Source organism: Vigna unguiculata, chromosome 8 (genome assembly GCF_037176805.1).
Source record: "Vigna unguiculata cultivar grain cowpea cultivar isolate G323 ecotype 2 chromosome 8, ASM3717680v1, whole genome shotgun sequence".
NCBI classification, from domain to species: Eukaryota; Viridiplantae; Streptophyta; class Magnoliopsida; order Fabales; family Fabaceae; genus Vigna; species Vigna unguiculata.
Window position 1 is genome coordinate 8,357,686 of NC_140799.1, and position 24,547 is coordinate 8,382,232.

The following is a 24,547-nucleotide window of genomic DNA, read 5'->3' on the forward strand; positions in this document are numbered from 1 at the left end:
TTTAATCAAATTTTGTTAGGTTTATTTGATGTTTCGTAAGCATCTTATGATTGTATTTGAGTTGTTTATATTGTTTGACGCATTTTTGCTTTAATGTTAAGTCAAATACTATTATGAAACGCGCTTGAAATGTCAAATAAATTTAACAAAATTTGATTAAAAGGACTAAATCCACATATTTCAAAAGATGAAGGACTAAATTGGTTCAAAGTTTCAAAATGGACTAATTCCAAAACTCACTTAAAGTTAAGGGACTAAAAACATATTTAACCCTTTTTTTAAATTGTACAAAATGTATCATTCAAATTTGGCATATCTATATAACTATTTACAAAATACAAAGGGAATTCTTATTTTGTTGATTTTTCATAATTTCAACTTTAATTTTTATAATATAATTATTTATTAAATTTTAAAAATTAAGAGTATTTTTATAAGTTTTTATAAAAGTATTTCTTTATTTTTTTTTCGTTTTTCTTCTATTCATCAATAGTTATTTTCTCATATTTTCTTCAACATTCTACTTTATTTTGATAAATATAATTTTATTTTGTTTATTAACTTAATAACATTACAATATCATCAACTACTAATATATTATCATGCATATTCAAAAAATGCATACACATGAACATGCCTGCTCGTGGTCCTGTCTCTAGAAACCTCCCCGCTTGTAGTCCTACTCTACAGACTTACCTGTCTAAGTCTCACATCACAACATGATAATGAAAACAATAAAAGCACATTACGTTACACAAGGTACATACTCAAGTTGGTCTTAGGGATTCCAATACTTCCACGAACCTGTCCGCTCGTGGTCCAACTCTACGAACCTCCCCGCTCGTAGTCCAACTCTACGGACCTCCCCGCCCGTAGTCCAACACACGTGATCCACCATATACGTACCTCCCCACACGCAACATCTCTCAAGTATGAGTACGAAACATACGAACCTACCTCGCTCGTATCCTCACACGAGAGTAATAGGATATGAACCTCCCCACTCATATCATCACGTGTTCACCACCATCCATGAACCTACCCGCTCATGGCACAACATCCCCTGATCCAAGTCTCACATCACAACATGATAACGAAAACAATAAAAGCACACTACGCTACACAAGGTACATACTTAAGCTGGTCTTAGGGATTCCAATACTTCCATGAACCTGCCCGCTCGTGGTCCAACTCTACGAACCTCCTCGCTCGTAGTCCAACTCTACGGACCTCCCCGCTCGTAGTCCAACACACGTGATCCACTAGCTACGAACCTCCCCGCTCGCATCATCTCTCAAGTGTGAGCACGGAACATACGAACCTCCCCGCTCGTATCCCTACACGAAAGTATCAGGATATGAACCTCCCCACTCATATCATCATGTGTTCATCACTAGTCATGAACCTACTCGCTCATGATAACATCAAGCATATCCCAGACCAGGACCACCACAACAAGCCATGTAAAACATATCACAACGCACCCTGCCACTACATCATCGCCTAGTGCAGCCTAAGCGCCGCTAGGCAAAATGGCAGTACAAACCGCCTGGCGGTTTCCACATCACCGTCGGGCGCCACAACTCACAAGACATCCCTGTTTCCTACTATCGACTGGCGGTCCACTCTACACCACCAGGCGCTACACCAGTAATGAGACACTAATGGTTTTAGGTACTCTAATTCATTTTCTAGCATTCAACCATTCAATTCTCAAACATCCAAAAATCAACATACACATTCATATATTCCAAATTACAACATCACAACACATATGCATCTTTCAAGTATAAGCACACATTCCTCTCTTTTATAATTCATATATACTTACCTCCTAAATCAATTCCAACACAAACTTTATTTTTCCCTTCTCATTTTCCCAACCCTTTGCATGCTTACAATTCACATACCCCACATAAGACACAATCAAAGCTATATACTTATTCTGCATGCCCTCGCAATTCCATTACATTTAAAGTATGATTATCATGTTCTCATACTTTCCCAAAACTCGTCATGATCATGCAACACTCGGTCATAGTGATATCATCAATAGTGGCCTTATTCACACACTTATAACATCATACATTCGAGCTAACATATATAGGTTCATATATTCAACATGTCTCAGCAAGCACTACCAAAAACATACTCATCAATCACACATCTATATATTTATATATATATATATATATATATATATATATATATATATATATATATATATATATATATATATACATTCACCAATCAAGGCCATATCAGCACTTGAGCACACTTAATCATCCATTAGTAATCATACTATTAGGGAATTCAAATAATCAATCATGAGTGACGTATATCTCTCTCTACAGACATCCAATTCAAATCCCCACCGTTCAAAGTGAGGAACAACATGTTGTGAATCACCTTCCAAAATTTCACCTAAATCGGACGGTTAACGAATTGGAAAATGCAGTTTTACAAAAATTGCACAAACCAGAAATGAAGAGCTTGGTGCCTGGCGGTATAAAACCTACGCACGGCGGTTCCTATTGCACAAAAATTACGAAAAATAACGTTTTTGCACAGTATTCGCATCGCCTGAAGGAGTCATCCTTGCTACCAGGCGATTCATCACAAAAAAACCCAGAATTGGGTTAACTCTCATGTGTCGCCTGGTGGTATATTCGAAGCTGCCAGACGGTTTCTAGAAATTTTCCAGAAACGCAAAAACAACAGGCTTTTGATCATGCAAAGCATCATATTCAAGCATTACAACACAATAATAATCACAGATAATTCATACACATAAAGGAACTCCCCTAACATGTTAATCCTTGCTCAATTTGGAGGAATCAAAACTTCTCGTGCCACCACTAATCCAACCTTGGCTTCTCCCAATACACTTAATGCTCTTATCAATTTCCACACAACACTCACCTTCAAACCCTCTTTTCCACTATCAAATTCATTTCTCCCTACCCCTTCACGTTTGCCTCTCTTTCTTCACCAAAAACTCTCTAATTAGACTCTTAACTAAGCCTTAATGCTTGTTAATGATAGGGGAAACGAAAATGACTTTGAATTAGGTGTTAATGACCATTCAAAGACCATTATTGGTTGCCTCCCAGCCCACTAAGCTGCCTCCCTTGGTAGCTAGGGTTTTCTGCCTTTTCATCTCCATGCTAAAGGAAATTTTGGCAAAAAGAAAGTTAAATTTGTTCTTAGTAAGGTTTGAACCCACAACCACTCAATTACAAATTCAATACACAACAAATTCAACCAATTCATGTTTCATGATAATTCCTATAATTTTAGGATTACATTATCACTACTTAGTTCAAACATAACATTAAAATAATACACTTATTAAAATAGCATACAATTAGCATACATATGATTCGAACTCAAGTCCTTTTAACATAATTAAGTACTTTCAACTACTTAAGCTAGTACTTTTCCACATCATAGCAAACCACATTAAATGCCATAAAGGCTCCCACGACCCACATTTATTAAATATTTATTTAATTATTTAAATTTCTTGAATCTTACAGTCACTCCCAAACTTGGACATTAGCCTATGTCATTCACAATTAAGTTAAATGATTGATGGTGTGATTGTGGGGAGTTCAAGCTATTCAACTTTTTTGTCCTCATGTCATTGTTGTTTGTTCATATTGTCATTTACAACTAACAATATTTGTTGACTTTGTCTACAACCTCCACAATATTTTCAAGGTTTATGAGGTCCAACTTGATCCGATTCAAAATGAAGATTATTGGTTTACTTATATGGGACAAAATTTAATACGTAAGGAATCGAGAAGACAAACTTCAAATTGTATCCATAATGAAATGAACCACCCAATTCCAAATAAGCCAAAAAAATGTTCCTATTGTAGAACTGAAACTCATAACAAAAGCAACTACCCATATTGGCAAAAAAGATTTCATTACTTGTAACATTATTGACCTCACTATATTCGAATTTGTTTACTTCATTTTTAATATATGTTATTTCTCTTATAATGACATATTTTTTACTATTTATCAAATTAAAAAATAAATTCTATTACTTATATTTAATATTTATCTCTTTCTTCGTTAAATCAATTTAATGAATTTAATCAAACAATTACTACAAATATTTATATTTTATTGAATTCAATTAAGCACATGTAAAAAAATAAGGTTAAAATATTTCCTATAATGTCAAAATCGTGCAAAACCTAAACAACTTTGGTTGAGAACATTCATCTGAACTTTATGCCAACCAGGCACGACTTTGCTATAAACCTAATATCATTGAAGTCGTGTCAACATGTGATGACTTCACTACAAAGTTAATAACACAAAAGTCGTTCCACATTCATATGACTTTAGTTATATAATGAAGTAGTCTCATTCATACATGACTTACACAAATGAAAAATTATTAAAAATATGTCACTTTGGTACTTCATTATGAATGTAAAAGAAAAAAAACTCAATAAATTAACATAAATTAAAGTCGTACAAGATTCAAAAGACTTTATTTATAATACTAAAATTATGTCTACAAGACACCATTTCAATTTAATTAAAATAAAATTCTTTACGGGACTAATAAAGAAACTTTAATATTTGGTTAAATCATTCCAGATGTTCCCATATTTGTAGTGAAATCTTAAGTAGGTCGCCTAATTTTTATTTGACTCAATTGGGTTCCTATTTTTGAAAAATAGCAAGAATTCTACCATCATCATTAATGGCGTCAGTGACTGTTAAGTGAACAGTGACTAGGCATGCTGATGTGTTGTTTTTTACTCACGTGGCTTGATAAAAAATAATGATGTGTTAAATGTTATATTTGTTGAATAAGTTAATTAGGGAATTGGCAGAATAAGGAACGGGCGAAAATATTATTTGGGGGAAACGCAAACGACTAAGGGTTATTTGCAAAGAGAAGCAAAGAGAAGACAAGGGGGAGAAGTTGTTGGAATCCAAGTGCAAACGAGGTGTTCGTTAATCTGAATCGTGCATTCATTTAATAGAAGGGTGGAGAAGGTGAGTTCCTCTCTATAACATGTCAATTTCTGAATAAGTTGTTCAGTGCATGTTATGGTGTTTGTGTTTTGGGGAACCAGAATATTGGTTATGGGGCTTGTGTGTTTTGGGGGAACCATAGTATTGATTATGGGTTGAAGGTGTTTAAATATGGTTTTGTTGGCCCACCATGTGTAAACGTTTTTGCGTTGTGGTCTCCCATGTTTAAAGTGTTGTTGGTGTGTCTATTTCAGTTTCGTTTGTATTTAATATATGTTTTTTATTTTTTTGTCAAGATTTGATTAATATATAGGTTTATGTATCTATCTGTATACGTGTTTGCGTGATGGACGAGGAATTTGAGGTGGCTTTTCACCATGGAGGTAAATTCTTAAGTGATGGGAAGTTGCGGTATGAATATGAGGAAAGTACTACGTTATCCTTCAACCCAGACATGTGAAGCTTTTATGTTGTTTTAAGTTTGATAAAAGGGCTCATGTATGTTCGAGAGAATAAATTATGGTTCTTTGTTGGAGGTGTTTCTGTATTGGATGACAGACTGCAGCTTTTGTGTGATAATAGTGGTGCGATGCATATAGTTAATATCGCAAGACTAAATGGTCAGGTTAATTTATTTGTGGAACACACATTGTCTGAACCCTAGGTGATTGAAATGTTGGAATATTTTCCAGATGAACCTAACACACAGGAGAAGGGTGGTGCAAGTGTTTTATGAGAGGGTGTTCAGTGTGAAGTTGAAGCTGAGGTTGAATTAAGGGAAGAAAGAGGACAGTGTGAGAGTGTTCTTGTTGTAGTAGATGGTATTGAATGTGAAGGTGAAGTTGTTGTTTTAGGAGATGGTGTTGAATGTGAAGGTTAAAGTGATGCTGAAATAAGGGAAGAGGGAACTCAGTCTAATATTAGTGATGGTTTGCAATGTCAAGCTGAAGGTGAGGTTGACATAAGGGAGGATGGAGTTCAGTGTGAAGTTGAAGCTGAGGCTGAATTAAGGGAGGATGGAGTTCATTGTCAAGCTGAAGCAAAGACTCAATTAAGGGAGGAAGGAGTTCAATATCAAGGTGTGGGGCAGACTGGGATAGAAGAAGATTGTGATGTTCACAGTTGGATTGAGTTTGGACTTGATGGTAGCATGAATGAAAGTATTGACAACCTACTAGATGTAAGTATTGATTGTGATATAGATGATGAACTAGGTAACAAGGAACGGTCTGGTAATGTAAAAGTTAAGGTTGAATCTGTTTCACGTGGACAATCTACTATTATTGGGCCAGAAGTCAACCAACTGTATGATACTGATGTGGAGGATGATGTTAGGGGGTTGTCTGATAATGAATGGCTATCTGATTAATATATGAGTGGTGTAGTAGATAATGATGAAGAGGGGTATGGGAATTTTGCTACTTTTATAATGCCCAAGACAATGGCTGATTATAAATGGGAAGTGGGGACCTATTTCACTGAAAAGGAGGAACTTTTAGAAGCCATCAGCTTTGGAAAATGGGAGAAATATAACTTCGTAAAGAATGATAAAAGGCGAGTGAGGTTAAAATGTATAGGTGGGAAAGGAAAATGACCATGGATTGCATATTGTGGTTATATGAAAGTAATTAAAACTTGGCAGTTGTGAAAAATTTTAGATAAGCACACATGTAGTAGGGAATTCAACCTACGTGTACTTAGTTTAAAGTGGCTGAGTAAAAATCTGGAAAAAATAGTTAGGGAAAACCCAAAAGTAAAGGGAATTGAAATCCGTGTAAAAATTAGTAGAAAATGGAATGTTGATATCTCTAGGTGTATGGCTTATAGGGCCAAAGCAATTGCAACACAAAATGTTGAAGGGTCCTTTAAGGAACAATACAAAATGATATATGATTACGCACATGAGCTTCTAGTAAGAAATCCAGGATCAACAGTCAAAGTTAATGTTGAGGAGAATTAAGGACAACCAATATTCAAGAGGTTTTATGCATGTTTGAAAGCATGCAAAGATAGTTTCATTTCATGCAGACTAATAATTGGATTGGATGGCGCTTTCTTGGAAGGAAAATATGGGGGAGAGTTGTTAACATCTATTGGTCGAGATGCTAATGACCAAATGTTACCTATTGCATATATTGTTGTAGAGGTTGAGAACAAGGATTCCTGGACTTGATTTTTGGAGCTACTTATTGAGGATCTTGGTGGAGCTGTAGTGTGTGCATCATACACATTTATATATGATCAACAATTTTAACGTATTGCTTTATTTTTTTTATATTGACAGGGCCTACTACCAGCCATACAAGAACTTCTGCCTGGAGTTGATCAATGTTTCTGTGTAAGGCATTTGTATGCCAATTTTAGAAAGAAATTTCTTGCAAAAACCCTAAGGCGTCTAATGTGGAGAGCAGTTGCAGTCACACACCCACAAGAATGGGAAAGAGAGATGAGAAATATCACTACAAAAAATGTTATAATTACCGATGGAATTTTACCGACGAAAATTTTTTGTCAGTAAATTTCATTTACTGACGAATTTTATCGATGAATTTAAAATTTTTAATTACCAACAGATAAAACAAATTTTAATTATCGACGAATTAATCTTCGAAAAATCTATCGATAATCTTATACCCTAATATCCATCAATAAATCTGTCGGTAATTGATCAATCAAATTAAAAATAATTAAAAGACAAATAATAAAGAAAATGATCTTAAAAAAATATAACATTCGATAAAATACATTATTATTAAAAATTATTTATTCCAAATTTTAATCATAAAAAATATTTATTTATAAAGAATATAATATATAGCATTTAAATTAACAAAATATTTATTTCAAAATTTCTTTCTTTTATTACTAGGAAATTATTATTTTTTAAACCTTTATGTTAATTCATTCATTTATTTTAAATTAATATAAGATTTTTATCATTAATATAATATTTTTATCATTCTCAATTATTGGTATTTTAATATTTTTTGATTTTTGTATTATTTAAATAAAACCTATATGTAATTGATGTGATCATATTAAAAAAAAAACTAAAAAAAATTAATAATAAAGAAAGGAAGCTTAAAGAAGAATATATCATTTACAAAACTGCTATATTATAAGAAAAAAATTATTTCGAATTTCTTTCGTATGGAAATATTTATTTATAAAAAAATATAGAATTTAATTATTAGTTATTGATATTATTTTTTTCTTTGAAAATATTAGTTATTGATATTATATTATTTAAAAAAAAATTTATGTTAATTAATTAATATTTATCTATAATTGATCCAATCAAATTAAAAAATAACTAAATGAAAAATAAGAAAGAAAAAATATTTAAAATTAGGATATCACTCTTCCGTAATCTACTTAAATATTTTTATAATATAAGAATTTGATAACTCTCAATTATTAATTAATTAATTAATTTTTAATTCATTCATTCATTTAAATATTTTAAACGAATATAATTTTAGTTATAAATTTTTTTATTTAAATCTTATTTCTTTTATAATATAAGATTTTATTACTATTAATTATTAATATTCTATAATTGTTTTAACTTTTGAGTTAATTAATCGATTCATTCATTTAAATTTTATTTATTAAAATAATTTTAGTTATAGAAAAACATTTTTTTAAAATTTTATTTTTTTATAATATAAGATTTTTATTACTATAATTTATTAATATTTTAGTATTTTTATATTTCCTTTTAAGTAATTACTGTTTAAATTTGATTGATAAAAATAACTTTAATTATAAATAAATATTTATTTCAATATTTTTTATAGTATAAGATTTTTATCGCTAGTTACTGATTATTTGATTATTTTATTGTTTTTTTTAATTTTTGTGTTAATTAATTTGTTTATTTAAATATTTTTAATAAAAAAATTTAATTTTTAGGAAAACATTTATTTTAAATTATCTTTCTTTTATAATATTAGATTTTATTACCATTAATTATTAGTATAATATTACTTTTCTAATTTTTATGTTATTTAATTAATTAATTAAATGATATCTATTATTTTTATTACACGTGTATTTTTATTCTTATATCTTTTGTTTTACGTTTGTAATAAATCCTATTTTCATTGAATTGTAGTTAGTTTCAAATGGTATAATAAAATCATTAATTCCTAATTGATTTAAAAATGTATTAAAAACCCTAATTTGAGCCTACTCAAATAGCGACCCAATTGAAAAATTAACGACACATAAAAAATCATAGTTACTGTTTCCCTAAACCATTTTTGCGACCTCTCAAACCAAAATATGTGGCCAAACACCTTGCATAGCAACTCATTCTTCGTGAGGCGTCTCAAACTTGGAGCCATGTGTTCACTCTCATCATGACCTCCACACCTGCAACCAAGCCTTCCTCGTTCAAACAAAGTTGTCGTGGACAACGTTGGCCGCCATAGGAAGTTCATCTGACGCCACTGTGAATTTCCATTTTCTGTCTTCTTCCACAATATAATTGCTTCTTCGTCTTCTTGAATCTCACTTTTGTCACCGACGCTTTCACTTTTGTGCAGGGGTTTATTCACTGCTTGGTTTCCAGTGCTTTCGCTCTTTGGGCACTCTGCCGCTTCGTTTTTTGTTCGGAACTTAGCGTGAGGAAGATGAATTAATGTATGATGATGGTTGAGGCATGGATCTATGATGGTTTGTGATGAATTTGTTTTTTTGTGTGTAGGTGAATGGTGTTCGGTGACTTTGTTTGGGGAACTACAGTGACTTTGTAGACGGTGGCAAGGTGCATATGGATTGTGTGATGGTGGTTAGTGTTCTCCATGAAAGTGGGTGTCGTCATTCTGGTGTTGTTGTGCTTGCGAGATGAATGGTGTTAGGTGATAGCGGAAGAGTTGTCGTTCCGACGTGGTTGTGCTTGCGGGTTGAATGGTGTTGGGTGGTAGCTAAACAGTTTTGTATTTTTTTTTTATTTTTCAGGATTTAGAAGTTGTTGTATGTAAATGATTAGCTGTGAAATATTTTATAATTTTGCATTAGTGAATGAATATTATTACTATGTGTTATTTTTTTTAAATTGTGGTTAACTTAATATTCTATTACTTTTACCTTGTTATTTGTTATGTGATTAACTTTAAATTATATGATTTTGGGATGAAAATAGCAATTGAAGAAGAAGAACATTTAAACCATTCACAACAATAAAAAATAATTAATTAATGAAATATTAAAAATTTAAATCTAAATCTGAAATAAACAAATAATCAAATAATCAAAAATAGATAATTATTAACATTTTTTAATAATTACCGAAGCATATATCTGTCGATAATTATCGAAGGATATATCTGACGGTAACTATCGAAAATATATCTATTTACCGACGGATATCCGTTGGTAATTACCAAAGGATATATATGTTGGTAATTATTACCGACAACGTTTTTATCGACAAATTTTTGTTTGTCAATATTTTGCGGAAAAAATGTTGTCACCGACGGATTTCTAAAGTTATCGACTGATATTGACCGTCAGAAAATCCAATTTATTTTGTAGTGTATAAAATAGGTGAACGAGGATGCATTTAAGCAATTGATTGTAATTCCCCAGGTAACTGAATTTAAGTTACACTATTTTTAATGCTTACTCATTTTATTTCCAGCCAAAGTGGTTGTATTCTATCCTAATTGAAATATTAATGGTTGATGTAAGACCCGAGGAATTTAAATAATTAATGAAATAATTATTTAATAAATGCGGGTAGTAGGAGCATTTAAGACATTTAATGCGGAAAGCTATGACCTGGGAAAATATTAATTCAAGTGGTTGAGAGTACTTAAATGTGTGAGAAGACTTAGGTTCAAGTCCTATTGTGTGTTATTTAATTATTATTGTTTTTAATAATATGCTAGAGAATGTTGAGTAATAATATAATCATAAAATTATATTAATCATCATGAAACATGAATTGGTTAAATGGTGGAACATTGATTTGGCTTTGGCATGGTGAGGGGTTTAAACCTTGGTGAACCCAAATTAAACTTTATTTTTTTTGCCAAAATGTTCTTTGGCATGAAGGTGAAAGGGCAAGGAAACCCAAGCAGCCAAGGGAGGGCTGGAAAACCATTATAAGACAACAAATTGAACGACATTAACCTTAGTTTAATTGTAATTTCGTTTTGCATCATTAATCCCACATTAAGACACCAATTATTGGCCAATTAAGAGAAAAAGAGAAAGGTTTTGTGGCTAGTTTTGTTGGATGGGTAAAGGAATACGAAAATCAGAGTAAGGTGAGTGTATTGAGTGAGACGTTGAAGCTAAATTGAGGAGAACTAAGGAAGGCTATTGGAAGTAAGGGAGAACTAAGGGCTACTCAAGTTTTAAGCAAAGAAACCAGGTTAGGGGAGCTGTACTCCGCTATTTTTGTATTCGTTTTGTTAATGATATGCAATATATGTTGAATTGGATGTCCTTAATCTAGTTATTTTGTGTGATTCTGCGTTTCTGCAATTTTTCTAGAAACCGCCTGGCGGGTGATGAATCACTGCCAGGCGACAGACACTTCATTTTGTTCGGGTTTTGGGGTTCCTGCAGAGGGACCACCTGGCGGCACACCCCCGGCCGCCAGGCGACACAAGTGGATTTATCTTGATTTTTATGTTTTTCTTGTTCTAGACGGATTATGATTAGAGGAAAATCTAGTCCTAACTATTTGTGAATGATTTAATGTCATATGTTGACGAGATCACATGTATTGGGAAAATTAAATTGGGAAGAAATCACATGAACATGGTTAGGGATGGGAAATTGGGAATTTCGTGACAATGGTAAATAATGCGCGAATTGCAATGTTTCAATGTGGATTTAAGATTTAACTTGATTATCAATGGCATAAAATGAAGGCTAGTCAATTGGAATATGGTAGTTGATGAAGGAACGCATTTCTAGACAACTTGGGAATTTGGGAATTTAGTTCGCGCAGTGCAAGAAGGAGTTTTGGAAATTCCAGAAAGCTATGATCCGCCTGGCGGTGAGCTATGTACTGTCAGGCGATGTGACAGTAAGAGTGGTTGAGATTCATAGGTGCGAGTGGGATGTCTGGGTTCCTGGAACTACAGGAACCGCCTGGCGGCATCCAATTGGCCGCCAAGTGCCATAACAATGATGTGTGGTGCTCTGATTCACGAAAAATACTGTTTTTCGTATTTTTCGCGGAACAGGAACCGCACGGCGCTAGCTCAGTCCCGCCAGGCGCCACATCCTCACTTCTGGGCGTTAGGCGCCACCATTTTTCTAGTTTGCGCAGTTTTCATAAAACTAAATTTTCCGGTTCGTTAACCGTCCGATTTAGGTGAAACTTTGACAGGTGGTCCATAACATGTGGATCTTCACTTTGAACGGTGGAGATTGGATTTGGAGGTCAGTAGCTAGATCTATACATTGCTTAATATTGCTAATTTTGGAGTCAGTAAAATACATGAACAAGCTCTGGATAAGTTCAAGTAACTTCTAACGAAGCATGATTAGGTTATGTGGTAAGTCTCTATCAATTTGAATGTTCCTTTGGGTTATTCACATGCGAAGAATTGGTTTGGTGAAGGCATGGGTGTCAATATTAAATTGCATCGGTGCATAAGATCATATGCTTAAAATTGTTAGAATGTCGCTGCTTATATTTTGTTTGAGCATGCTTGGGATGGTCTATATGACTAGGGGATGAATGCACGTGTGAGATGCTATAAGGCCTGTAACATTATAGATGGCAATGTTTTTCATTAGGGGTACTCTAGAATGAGAGCAAATGAGAGCAACCTGTGTGAAGTGAGCTTGAACCTGAACTAAAACCAGTAATGTGCAAGTACTGGTGTAGCGCTTGGCGGTAGAGGAAGTCCCGCTAGGCGATAGTTGTAGTGGCAGTGAAGACTAAGGCGCTTAACGCCTGGCGGTACGTGTCCCCCGCCAGGCAATCTGGAAGCGGCAGCGCCTGGTGGTACGTGTCCCCCGCCAGGCGATTTTGCTACAGCAGATTGGTGTTATGCTTGCTATGATGTGAGTGATCTAGAAGGCTTCTAAGATATCTTAAAGGTCATCTTGCTAGTGTTCCTTGAGTTGAGCTCGGAATGTATCCTTTGAGTTGAGCTCGGGATAGGGGTTAAGCACGTGGCATTCCTCGATTTGAGCTCGGAATGACATCCCTCGAGTTGAGCTCGGGATGGCGGATGAACACGAGGAACCCTTGAGTTGAGCTCGGGTTGGTGAGTGTTGCCGGTGTGAGTGTGCTGGTTGTGGCCAGTACGGATGGGACCAGATAGATTGCCCTCCTCAGTAGTTGACTGGCGAGTTTGGTAGTGTTGGAACGTTACGAATTATGTTCGTATATGGGAACTCCACCTGACGTTACAGTGTATGATATGTAGCATGGTTTCCTGCACGTGCTCTATCGGTTGTGGCTGATAGGTATGGCAGCAAGACACCTTGAGGTACTCACTAAAAGATGTAGAACACGAATAACATGGTGGTGGCCATGTGATGTGATATCAAAGGATGAAATTCCTTTGGTGTGATTGTGTGATTGGTATATTTGTGCCATATATATATATATATATATGTATATGTATATATATATATATATATATATATATATATGTTTATTTTGTTAGCTCACCCTATCTGCTTGTGTTTGGCGATGATCGTATACGCGGTACACGAGAGCAAATGATGTTGCAGGTGGATCTGGTAAGGCTAAGCAGCGGAGCAGGGAAAACTCATGGGAACAGTTTTATAGAGTTTTATCATTTATGGTTTTGGAATAAAGATGTAATCTATTATGAGACTGTTTTGGTATTTTATTGAATTTTGAGAAGGTTTGAACTTAAAGTTATCTTTATTATGAAATAAATTCTTTGAAATTTCTCGCGTTTTTGGGAAATTGATTTATAATAAATGTGATTTTATTTTCTTATTTTATATTATATTTTAAACCCGTAATATTCGGTCGGGATGTTACAGTTGACGTAAATATTGGTCAAGATCAAGATTTACCATTAAAGCTCAATCTGATACCTTGGTAAACAATATGTTTGAGGCTTCAATTTGATTCCTAGGTAAGTGCTGCATTTTTTTTGTTTGAAAATACGAATATTGTTTGATTATTGTGTTTTTATGTGTCGTTGCAACTGGTCTACAGAGAAGTTATTTCAAGTTAGGCACGTCTCGCAATTAGGGGAGAAGTTTGTTTTCAATATAGACGAACAATCATGCACATGCAAAAAATGGAGTATAAGTGGTATTTCTTGTTGCCATTCTCTGTCTACAATGAAGTTTCTAAACCTCAATGGAGAAAACTTCATCCTAGTTGTGTTTAGGAAGTCTACCTATGAAGAGATCTACACCTTCATAATATATCCTATCAATGGTCAGAGTTTGTGGGAGACAACTCCATATCCTCATTGTTACCCCCTCGAAGAGAATATTACTAGGTAGGCCAAAGAAAAAAAGAAGATTAGAGCAATGGGAGATCAGAAGAAATGAAACAGGATTGAGAAAAGGTGGTTTACGTAAGACATGTCATATCTGTAAGCAAATAGGGCACAATCAAAGGGTTTGTCCGCAAGCAACTGAAATTCATATGGCTTAATCAAGGGAATCCCAACAGCCACGTGCAACTAAAGCATCCTAGAAACCAAGTCCTACTGAAGCATCTCAATAGCCAACTCCAAGTGACCCATGTAACATTCCTAAGGAATATTACTTGATAATAAATAAATTAAAAATAGAATTACAATAAAGTCCACATTTAATATAAACTATTTCCCAAAAACACGGGAAATTTAAAACTTTAATAGATATAAAGTCGTAAACCAAGAATACAAAATTTCATGAAATGGAATTAAAAGCAATGGCTCCCGCCAAATTTACATGAGGTTCTCAAAACAAAATCATCAACATATACTATATATATACAAAATATCCCCTGCTAGCCCTCGCTCCGAGTCTATGCATCTCCTGGCCCACCTGTCACATCATTTGCTCCCGGATAACAAGATATCCGATCATCGCCACACACACAGATAGGGTGAGCTATGCACAACAAAATATAAACAGATGTATGTGAAATAAACATGCTTACGAGTATATTTCCCAACCCAAATATAATTAACTTCATAATTTCCAAATTACCCAAACCATGACCTCATAGTCCTTCACGAGTCATATGCATGAACTAGATCTTGGGACTTCCCTGTGCTCCCACGAAACTAACTCATTCGTGGTCCAACCCTATGAGCCTATCCCGCTCATAGTCCTGCCCTACAGACTCCTCGCCTGTAGTATAAACATCCAAGTCTCACACTTGGACCCTGGCACGCACACAATCACCATACTATGGACTCCTCGCCCAATAGTAGCCGACGGGAACATCACAGTTCCTTGCCCATCGTGCGCCCGACACATGCAATCATCATACTAAGGACTCCTCGCCCAATAGTAGCCGACGGGAACTCAACCAGTTCCATGCCCATCATGTGTCCAACCACCGAGCACATCCCAGATCCCTAATGTACTTAGTCCTTCAAGCCCACACACCACAACACATGCACATACAATCTAATCATGGTATAACAATCAACCATACTCACAAACACATAGAAACTTAGTGAATCGCATAAACTCGCTTAGGCTAGGAACCCCTCGCCCAAGCTAGACCCTCAATCTCGCTTAGGCTAGTCCACCTCGCCTTAGCGAGTTTAACTCAGCAACCAAAACACGTAATCTCGCTCAGGCGAGATCCTCTCGCCTGGGCGAGCCACACGTTCGCCCAAACACCCCTGGGCTAAAACACAAGCAAAACACCAAAACATGACCAAGATATCTCGCTTAGGTGAGGCCACCTCGCCTGCCTAGACGAGCTATCATACCTTTAAATTAGAAGAGTAGCTCTACAATCCATCAAATTCTGAAGCGCATACCACACCACACAAATTCCCAGCCCCCTTAACTGCCCCATTCTGCTAGGCTTTTCTTTACCCCTTCACATTCATACCACAACTATTAGTTAGCAAAAATAAAGCTTATTCTTTGCCCACCAAGGTTTGAACCCATGACCTTCCACTCATAAGGCCAAAGCACAACCACTATACCAAATCCCATTTGGTGATATAAACAATCATCACAAGTTTACATTTCAATTTCCACACTCTTACATATTATTAAAAACAAATCATAAAACAACGACACATAATTGGCATACATAGGACTCGAACCCAAGTCCTCTCACACAATCAAAGTACTCTCAACCACATGAGTTAGCACTTTTCCACGTCACATTAAACAACAATTAATGCCATCAAGGCGTCTTCTATCCGCATTTATTAATTAATTAATTTTCCCGGATCTTACAACCCATCTCAGCAACCACCTCCCACTCAGCCATTCCACCAACCACTTCCAACTCAACCAACTCAACAACCACCTCCCATTCAACCATCCATCCAGCCACTTCCAACTCAACCAACTTAGCAACTGTAACATCCCTAAAGAATATTACTTTGAAAATATCATAAACAATTAAATAAATGAAAATAAATACGATAATATAAATCATTCCTCATTTATAAATACAAGTTCCCAAAACGCGGGAAAATTAAAATCGCAAATTCAAAACATTGTAATGGTTCGCAAATTCAAAATCATTACAACTTATAAAAGCCAAAAGTGGCTAATCTTCCAAAACATAAATACATCAAAAATTCAAATCTTCAAAAGCCCATAACATGATCCCGCTCTCCAGTCTCAAGCGTCTCCTGGCTCACCTGTCAAAACATATGCTCCCGGATAATAAATCATCCGATCATCGCCACACACACACAGATAGGGTGAGCTATGCATATAACACAAATTAAATATGATCCCCATCCCAATAAGAATTTACTCATATATATGATAATTACAAATCATGCACCCCTGATCTCATATTCCTTCATGAGTCGTATGCATGAAACTAGGTCCTGAGACTTTTACTATGCTTCCATGAAACTATCCCTTTCGTGGTCCAACCCTACGAGCCAATCCTGCTCATAGTCCAACCCTACAGACTCCTCGCCTATAGTAAAACATCCAAGCTTACTCAACTTGGACCCTGGCACGCACGCAATCACCATACTATGAACTCCTCGTCCAATAGTAGCCGATGGGAACATCACAGTTCCTTGCCCATCGTGCGCCCAAACGCATGCAATCACCATACTAAGGACTCCTCGCCCAATAGTAGCCGACGGGAACTCATCTAGTTCTATGCCCATCATGTGTTCAACCACTCAAGCACATCCCAAACCCCTATGGGACTTAGTCCGTCAAGCCCTAGCATAAAAGAAGTGAACTTAGTCCTCCAAGTCCATTAATCCAAGTAAAACTAATTACACAGCCACAAAACCCGCCTGGTACCGCCTAGGCACCGCTAGGCGGATACTGGCGGAAAACCGCCCGGTGGTCACACTCCCACCGCCAGGCGATGCTGACCAATCAGGACCCGTAATTCTCCGTCACCGCCTGGCGGACACAACCCTATCGCCAGGCGCCTGGCGCTGACAGTGGCCACTGCCACTATTTTACACTCTACCGCTCGGTGGTTCACCCCGCGTCGCCAGGCGCCATACCAGTAGCGCAATGCTACTGGTTTTTGGCACTTTTTACAGGTCTCATGAGACCTCAAACATCTAACTCAGTCTTCATCCATCAAATACAATATTTAAGACACAGCCGATTGCTAATCACAACAAGTATAATTAACTCATGCTCAACATTAGATTTTAACAAGCTCTATCGTGAGTTATCTTATTTATTTATAAAACGGTCAAGAAATGATCCTTATGATACCCACATTTTGGCATCTGCACAATTGTTGGATTATTCACAATACTCTATTACACCACAACTACAATCCCAAATCGTACCAAATCAATTTAATCGTGCACCTACACTTCCTCTATTATTACCTTAAACCTATTTCCTATTCACCAAGTACACCAATCCTCATTCTCTCATACTTCAATTTCTTCATATTACTCCTGCCACCATAACTTCTGGAATTGCATCTATTCTTGCTAAAATAAACCAGCACCACAGAAACCATTGGGTATGGAACACTTAACCCACCCAACGTACGCACCTATTTGTCTTGATTATCACTAAATGACATACACCTAAAAAAACACAAGGTATTGCAATCTACAACACGTTCCACAAGTATCCCAACCACCCACTCTCAAATCACGAGTTCACTCCATATTGTTATTCTGCTACTGATGAGCCGCTCGGCGGTAGCCTCAGTGCCGCCAGGCGGTAGCCTCAGTGCCGCCAGGCGGTGCATGAAAAGTTGGTTTTGCCCAGATCCCTCTCGCACCCCGCAGAATCCTCTAACCCTCCAACATTAATGTATACCTTAGAACAGACACAATTTCGCATACTCACCATATCCAGGGTTCAAAACCTAATCATTTTACGAACAATTACACGCAACCAAACACAGTTCTCCTATCCCATATTATGTAATTCATCCCCGATCAACACATGAACCCTAAAACCCAAATTCAAACACAGATCATCCAATTTTTTTCAATTTAAACATTTACAGGTACCCATTCACGTAATCAAGGATTTTCATATCGTATAAACTACCCCTCTGCATTCCCCCCAACATGAAAACATCACGATTCACCCAAAACCGGTAGGTCAAATAGGTGTCACCTGGCGGGCAGCGCATAACCGCTAGGTGGTGCATAGCAGAAAAACCCAGAAAACAGTCTATGAGCACGAGCCGCCTGGAAAGCCTTCAATGCCGCCAGACGGTTTTTGTAAATTTCCAGAAAAACGCAGAAAGGCAGTGAATCACCAATTTACACATTCCATCCAGTTCAGAAAAGAACGAACGGCATATACATAATATATAACACGCAAAACAAACTCCCCTAACCTGGATTAACGCTTTCCTTTCCCAAAATTTGACTTCTTGAAAGCTCCAATGTTCACCAATGGCTTCCTCTCAAATCACCCTCTTAAATCAACTCGCCTTTCACTCCAAAACCACGTTCCTCTCTGCACTCTTGCTCCTCTCCGCACCTCCTTCAATTCCAGCTAACTAAATCCTCCTTTTTACCACTAACAAGCCTTATAATGGAGGTTTAATAATGCTTAATGGTCAAAAACGAACTTAAGGTTTAATGGCCGTGTTAATTACCCCTCAATTACATGATACTTTCTGCTTTTTCAGCCATCCTTGGTTGCTAAGTTTACTAGGGTTTTCTTTAACCTTTCAAATTCAAGACAAACCTAAAAATAGCCAAAAATAGAGTTTTCTTTGGGTCCTCCAAGGTTTGAACCCACCCCCATGCACATACCAAATCAATACCAAACCATTCAACCAATTTGTATTTCATATTAATTAATATAATTCAATTATTATAAAACTCCACCACACGTTTAATATACATAAAAATAATACCAATTTAATAACACACAAAAATAACTACATAGGACTCAAACCCAAGTCCTCTCACACAATTAAAGTACTCTCAACCACTTGAGCTAGTACTTCTCCACGTCATAATACTCCGCATTTATTACCTTAAAGATTCTCTTTACCCACATTTATTAAATAATTATTTAATTACTATTTAATTTTTCCCAGGTCTTACATTCCCCCCACCTTCAAAGGTTTTCATCCTCGAAAACAAGACTTACCAGGAAACAGGTGTGGATAAGATAGCCTCATTCGATCCTCCATCTCCCAGGTCATCTCCTAAGTTGCCTCATCCCAGAGCACCTTCACCGTCTTTATCTGTTTACCCCTCAAATGTTTAACTTGAGTCAAGGATACGAACCGGTCCAACTGGTAGGGTCAAATCCTCCCGCACCTATACGTCATCAGCCTCTAATACATGGTCTGGACTTGCAACATATTTCCTCAATTGAGAAACATGAAATACATTGTGCAAGTTTGTCAGATGAGGTGGCAAAGCAATTTCGTAGGCCGCTGGGCTAATTCTCCGTGTGATCTGATAGGGTCCTATAAACCTCGGTGTCAACTTCCTCGATTTTAGAACCCTTCCAACTCCCATTGTTGGGGTAACCCGAAGAAACACATGATCACTTTCATCAAACTCCAGTGGCCGTCTTCTTTTATCAGCATAGGACTTTTGCCGACTCTGCGTGGCTCTCATTCGATCCTGGATTCACTTAACTTTCCCAGTTGTTTGCTGCAAAAACTCAAGACCAAGCACAAAGGCTTCACCATCCTGATACCAACACAACGGTGTTTTACATCTTCGACCATATAACGCTTCGTAAGGTGTCATTCCAATACTAGCAGGATAGCTATTATTGTATGTGAATTCCACCAAGGTTAATATATTGTTCCAGTTTCCCAAATGGTCCAACACACAAGACCGCAACAAGTCTTCTAACGATTGTATAGTACGCTCGGATTGACCATCCGTCTAGGGATGATACGATGAACTCATCCTCAATTGGGTTCCCAAGGCTGCTTGCAAGGATTGCCAAAATCGTGAGGTGAATCTCGGATCCCGGTCTGACACTATGCTTTCTGGCACTCCATGTAACCTCACTACCTCCCGTACATAAGTCTCTGCTAGTTTATCCATTGACCATTTCTTATTTATAGGTAAGAAGTGTGCACACTTAGTCAATCTGTCCACAATTACCCAGACTGAGTCATGTCCTCTGGTCGATTTCGGCAACTGTGTCACAAAATCCATGGAGATACTGTCCCACTTCCACTGAGGTATTTCCAATGGTTGCAGGGTACCTCCCGGCCTTTGATGTTCAATTTTGGCTTTTTGACATACCAAATATTGAGCAACAAAGTCGGCCACGTCTGATCCCGTTCCACCAAAAGGACTCTTTCAAATCCTTGTACATCTTAGTCATACCAGGATGTATGCTAAGACGACTCTGGTGACCTTCCTTCAGAATTTCCCTCCTGAATAGGGGTCCTCCAGGTACACACACCCTACTTTTGAAGCGTAGAATACCGTCTTCTCCCATTTGGTAATCCTTTCCTTTATTTGTACCCAACCATCCTATAAATTGTTGTAACTCCATATCATGCCCCTGAGCCACACGTATCTCATTCAAGAAGTCATTAGTAACTTTCAACATACTGCATTGTATGACCCCTTGTCCAAACTTCATTCCCAAGTTCATGTCTCGGAGTTTTTCAATTAGCTCCAACTCCTTTACCATCATGCAGGAGATATGCATCTTCTTATGACTCAAAGCATCAGCTACGACATTTGCCTTGCCTGGGTGATAAAGCAATTCAAAGTCGTAGTCTTTCAGGTACTCCATCCACCTGCGCTGTCTCATATTTAACTCCTTTTGGTCGAACAAGTATTTCAGGCTTTTGTGATCGCTGAAAACTTGAAACTGAGACCCGTACAAGTAGTGTCTCCAAGACTTAAGAGCAAATACAATAGCTGCTAGCTCCAAGTCGTGAGTCGAGTAATTTTTCTCGTGTACTTTCAACTCACGAGAAGCATATGCTACCGGCCTCTTATCTTGCATCAACACATACCCCAACCCCTGATAAGACGCATCACAATACACCTCAAACATTTTCCCCAGATCCAAAATCACTAACAGTGGGGCGGTAGTCAAACACTTCTTTATGTCCTCAAAACACTCCTCACACTTTTCAGTCCAAGAGAATGGCTGATCTTTTCTTGTGAGTTGAGTCAATGGATTCACTTTCTTTGAGAACCCTTCCACAAATCTCCTGTAATATCCTGCCAGACCCAGGAAACTCCTCACCTCAGTTACCGTTTTAGGCCTCTCCCACTTAAGGATCGTCTCAATCTTAGTCGGATCCACTGCATTGCCTTTGGCTGATATGACATGCCCAAGAAATTGTACTTCGTCCAGCCAAAACTCGCACTTGGACAACTTCCCATACAACTGATGATCTCTGAGTATCTTCAATACAACCCTCAAATGATCAGCATGCTCTTCTCTCGTCTTTGAATAAATAAGTATGTCATCTATGAAGACGACGACAAACTTATCTAACCAAGGTCGAAAGATTCTATTCATGTAATCCATGAATATTGTCGGTGCATTTGTTACTCCGAATGACATCACTACATATTCGTAGTGGCCATACCTCGACCTGAAAGCCGTCTTTTGTACATCTTTCGGCTTCACCAAGATCTGATGGTATCCAGATCGCAGGTCTATTTTTGAGAATATTCCTGCCCCCTTCAACTGATCTAGTAGATCGTCAATCCTCGGTAATGGATACTTATTCTTGATTGTTAATTTGTTTAGCTGCCTGTAATCAACGCAAAGTCTTGAGCTCCCATCCTTCTTCTTCACTAATAATACCGGAGCTCCCCACGGCGACGCACTGGGCCAGATAAATTTCTTCTCAAGCAGATCTTCTATTTGCTTCTTGAGTTCTGTCAATTCTGCAGGTGCCGTTCTGTATGGTGTCATGGATACCAGACCTGCACCAGGAACTAAGTCGATGAAGAAATCTATGTCTCAACTTGGTGGTAGTCCCGGTACTTCATCCGGAAATACATCGGTGTACTCATTGACAATAGGGATATTCTGAATCATCTCCACTGCACTTTTCTTTTCTGGTTTAGCCATCACCATAAAACAAGTGGCCCCTTCTTGTAGCGCTCTCACAGCTTCTCGAGTTGAGATCAACTTTAACCCTTCATGCTCTAGGAATACCAAACTGCGTCGTCCACAATCCATTATGACGTGATTATTGGACAACCAGTCCATTCCCAATATTACATCCAGTTCCTCCAGAGGCAAGCACACCAAGTTCACCTTGAATCTGTGACCTGCCACTTCCATCACACACCCCACGCAGACTGAACTGGTTGCTACCTGACCTGAGGAAGGAGTCGACACCAGCAACTCACATCCCAAATCACGTTTGTCCAAGTTCAGTCTCCCCACACAAGCATTAGAAATGAAGGAATGTGTTGCTCCAGAGTCGAACAACACTAAAACTAACTGGCCAATTAACAAACAGGGCTCAAGAATAAGGTTACCTGACTGGGTAGCCTCTGTGGAGGTCATAGCGAATACTCTTCCTGCTGCTCTAGCTCTCTCAGCTGGGGATGCGGCTGGCTTTTTCACCCCAATACTCTTCTTCTCCGGCAGTTATAGGCAAAGTGGCCCAGTTTGTCGCATATGAAGCACTTGCGACGATCTCCTGATCCTCCTACCCCATCGGTTATCTGAGGGCAGTTCCTCTTTAAATGGGGCCCACCACACTGGTAACACGTGGGACCTTGAGAAGTCTGAGGTCGGTTGTAGGGTTTCTTCATCTGCCTCGCCTCTGCGGCATTCTTCTGATGTCGACTTACCGGATTCGGCCCTCTTTCTAGGTACTCTGCACTCTTGGCTTGTTCCACCAAGATCGGAAACCTTCTTTCTCTCAGAGGCGTGACCACCTTCTTTAACTCATGCTTGAGCCCCCTCTCAAACTTAAGGCATCTCCACTCTTCAGTAATTGCCTGAGAATAATACCTTTCCAGTTGCTCGAATTGATTAACATATTCTTGCATCGACATGTTCCCCTGTTGCAGAGCCAAGAACCGGATTCTGAAATTATCCCAGGTTACTGGCTCCTCCCTAGTCTGCATCTGTTGTTTCATGCCTGCCCACCAGTATTCTGCGTCATTATTTAGCAGGTACACAGCAAACGCCAGCTTCTGCTCGTCAGCACAATTCATCACTCCAAAGATCTTTTCGCACTTGCGAAGCCAGGCATAAGCTTCGTGTGGAGTGGCCTCACCTGTGAATTCTGCGGGCTTATGGCGCAGAAAATCCTCCACTGTTGGCACTCTTGTTGGCGCTATTGCCACTCTCGGCTGTGCTGGAATAGGATGTTGCATTGCATCCACCATGCGATGAATGGCTTCTGCAATATCATCAGCACCGTTAGCATTCCTCCTTCTTCTATTAGCTGCCATTGCCTGGATACGCCACACATTCAACTGTTAAACATCACTCCATTAGTTTAACACACTCTTACCTCCTTAAAATTAAACACACATAATATCATGCACATACATAGCAAGCTCACTCCCCAAAAGCACCAAAACATGTTTTTCAAAACATTTTCGAAACTTTTGCTCTGATACCAACTGTAACATCCCTAAGGAATATTACTTTGAAAATATCATAAACAATTAAATAAATGAAAATAAATACGATAATATAAATCATTCCTCATTTATAAATACAAGCCCTATGGGACTTAGTCCGTCAAGCCCCAGCATAAAAGAAGTGAACTTAGTCCTCCAAGTCCACTAATCCAAGTAAAACTAATTACACAACCATAAAACCCGCCTGGTACCGCCTAGGCACCGCTAGGCGGATACTGGCAGAAAATCGCCCGGCGGTCACACTCCCACCGCCAAGCGATGCTGACCAATCAGGACCCGTAATTCTCCGTCACCGCCTGGCGGACAAAGCCCTATCGCCAGGCGTCTGGCGCTGACAGTGGCCACTG

General features: G+C 37.7%; 2 protein-coding genes and 1 pseudogene across 2 annotated transcripts; 1 reads left to right on the forward strand and 2 right to left on the reverse strand.

The window, feature by feature from the left end:
• The first annotated feature begins 5,356 nt into the window (after nucleotides 1-5,356).
• Nucleotides 5,357-7,528, forward strand: LOC146884099 (uncharacterized; annotated as a pseudogene).
• Nucleotides 7,529-22,551: 15,023 nt separating this feature from the next.
• LOC146884100 (uncharacterized) lies at nucleotides 22,552-23,106 on the reverse strand. The gene has a single exon (XM_085665853.1). The coding sequence runs from the start codon at nucleotides 23,104-23,106 to the stop codon at nucleotides 22,552-22,554; it is 555 nt and encodes a 184-aa protein (XP_085521979.1).
• A 56-nt stretch (nucleotides 23,107-23,162) lies between these two features.
• Nucleotides 23,163-24,005, reverse strand: LOC114194803 (uncharacterized). Its single transcript, XM_028085213.2, has one exon. The coding sequence runs from the start codon at nucleotides 24,003-24,005 to the stop codon at nucleotides 23,163-23,165; it is 843 nt and encodes a 280-aa protein (XP_027941014.2).
• Between the last annotated feature and the right edge of the window lie 542 nt (nucleotides 24,006-24,547).

Coding starts and splice junctions, on each gene's coding strand:
- LOC146884100 (XM_085665853.1), bottom strand. CDS start 23,106: ATGACCTCCACAGAGGCTACCCAGTCAGGTAACCTTATTCTTGAGCCC.
- LOC114194803 (XM_028085213.2), bottom strand. CDS start 24,005: ATGGCAGCTAATAGAAGAAGGAGGAATGCTAACGGTGCTGATGATATT.